The sequence below is a fragment of the Pundamilia nyererei genome, unplaced genomic scaffold (genome assembly GCF_000239375.1).
Source record: "Pundamilia nyererei isolate P.nyererei 1_Seehausen unplaced genomic scaffold, PunNye1.0 scaffold00104, whole genome shotgun sequence".
In the NCBI taxonomy this organism is placed as follows: Eukaryota; Metazoa; Chordata; class Actinopteri; order Cichliformes; family Cichlidae; genus Pundamilia; species Pundamilia nyererei.
In genome coordinates, this window is record NW_005187505.1 from 1,905,108 (window position 1) to 1,906,262 (window position 1,155).

General features: G+C 45.5%; 1 protein-coding gene across 3 annotated transcripts in view; it reads left to right on the top strand.

Annotated features, from left to right (window-relative positions):
• ppp1r12a (protein phosphatase 1, regulatory subunit 12A) overlaps positions 1 to 1,144 on the top strand; it is a 54,731-nt gene extending 53,587 nt beyond the window's left edge. For all 3 annotated transcript variants that reach the window (XM_005740859.1, XM_013912867.1, XM_013912869.1), the window contains one exon: positions 44 to 1,144. In XM_005740859.1, the coding sequence (XP_005740916.1) occupies positions 44 to 130 (87 nt within the window). In that variant the 3' untranslated portion in view covers positions 131 to 1,144. The remainder of the gene's footprint in view (positions 1 to 43) is intronic.
• Positions 1,145 to 1,155: the final 11 nt, after the last annotated feature.

A 1,155-nucleotide genomic window follows, 5' to 3' on the forward strand; every position in this document is an offset into this window, starting at 1 on the left:
CTCTCTCACTCTCTCGCTCCTGTTTCCCTTTATCACCTTTCAGATGCTCCCAGACTTGAAAGCAGACAACCAGAGACTAAAGGACGAGAACGGAGCGCTCATTCGAGTCATTAGCAAGCTTTCCAAGTAGAACAGACCCCACCCGCCCCATCTTCTGCACCCCCCTAGTCCCCCATGGCAGTGACTAATGGAATTGCACATTTAGATATTAATTGCAACAGACATCGGAGGCAAGACTCCTGTTTTGTTTTTTTTTTTGGGTTTTTTTTTTTCCCCCCTCTCCCATTGTTTTTCTCCCGACTCTTAATCGCCCTTTTGCTCCTTCACCACTGCAGCATCCACCCATCATGTTCATCCATCCCTCCCCTCCCCATGCACCTCCTCGAATTGAACCCACTAGATTGTGTGGCTGCTGTCCTGATAGAACCACTGAGTTTACAGAGCAAAAGGAAGGTGTGAGTGTGTGTGAGTGTGTGTGAGTGTGTGTGAGTGTGTGAGAGATCAGCATGTAAAAGCATCGTGGGCGGGGAAGCCTGAAAACTATTTAACCAGTAAGCCTTAGTTGTACATAAAGAGAAAAAGAAACACACTTGCATCGGTCTCTTCTGTCTCGCTCCTCCGCCCACTCTGGGCTATCTCTGAAGAACAGATATTATCCACCACCTGATTTTATTTGTGCCACAATCTCTTATTTGATGTACCATTTCTTCCCGTGTACGTGTTGCGTGCTGTGCAGTCCCTCCACTTCCCCTCGAAACCCTCAAAGTGCCACTTCTGCCTAATATCAGCTCCTTGTGGCCCCATCATTTTTTTTTCTTTATTTACCACCCCCCTTCTCCCCTTTCCACCCACAGATCACTAATGCACACACAGTTCTCCCACCCCCTCCAAAAATGATTTTTTTCTTTTTTTGTACCTCTGCGTGTCTTCCTCCAAGAGGGAAATTTTGGATTCTCGCTTTAGCGACATGAGGCGGACCTGGTGGAATTTAAGCTTTCACTGTATGTGCAATATGCATTTTTTTTCTTTTTCTTTTTTTAAATGCTTTAATGATGACGAGTCCATCACAAGTAGGATTTTTCACTCTTCCACCACTCCCATCGCTCACCTTCTCCCCCTCCCCTCCCCTCTTTTTTTTTTTTTTTTTTTTTTTTT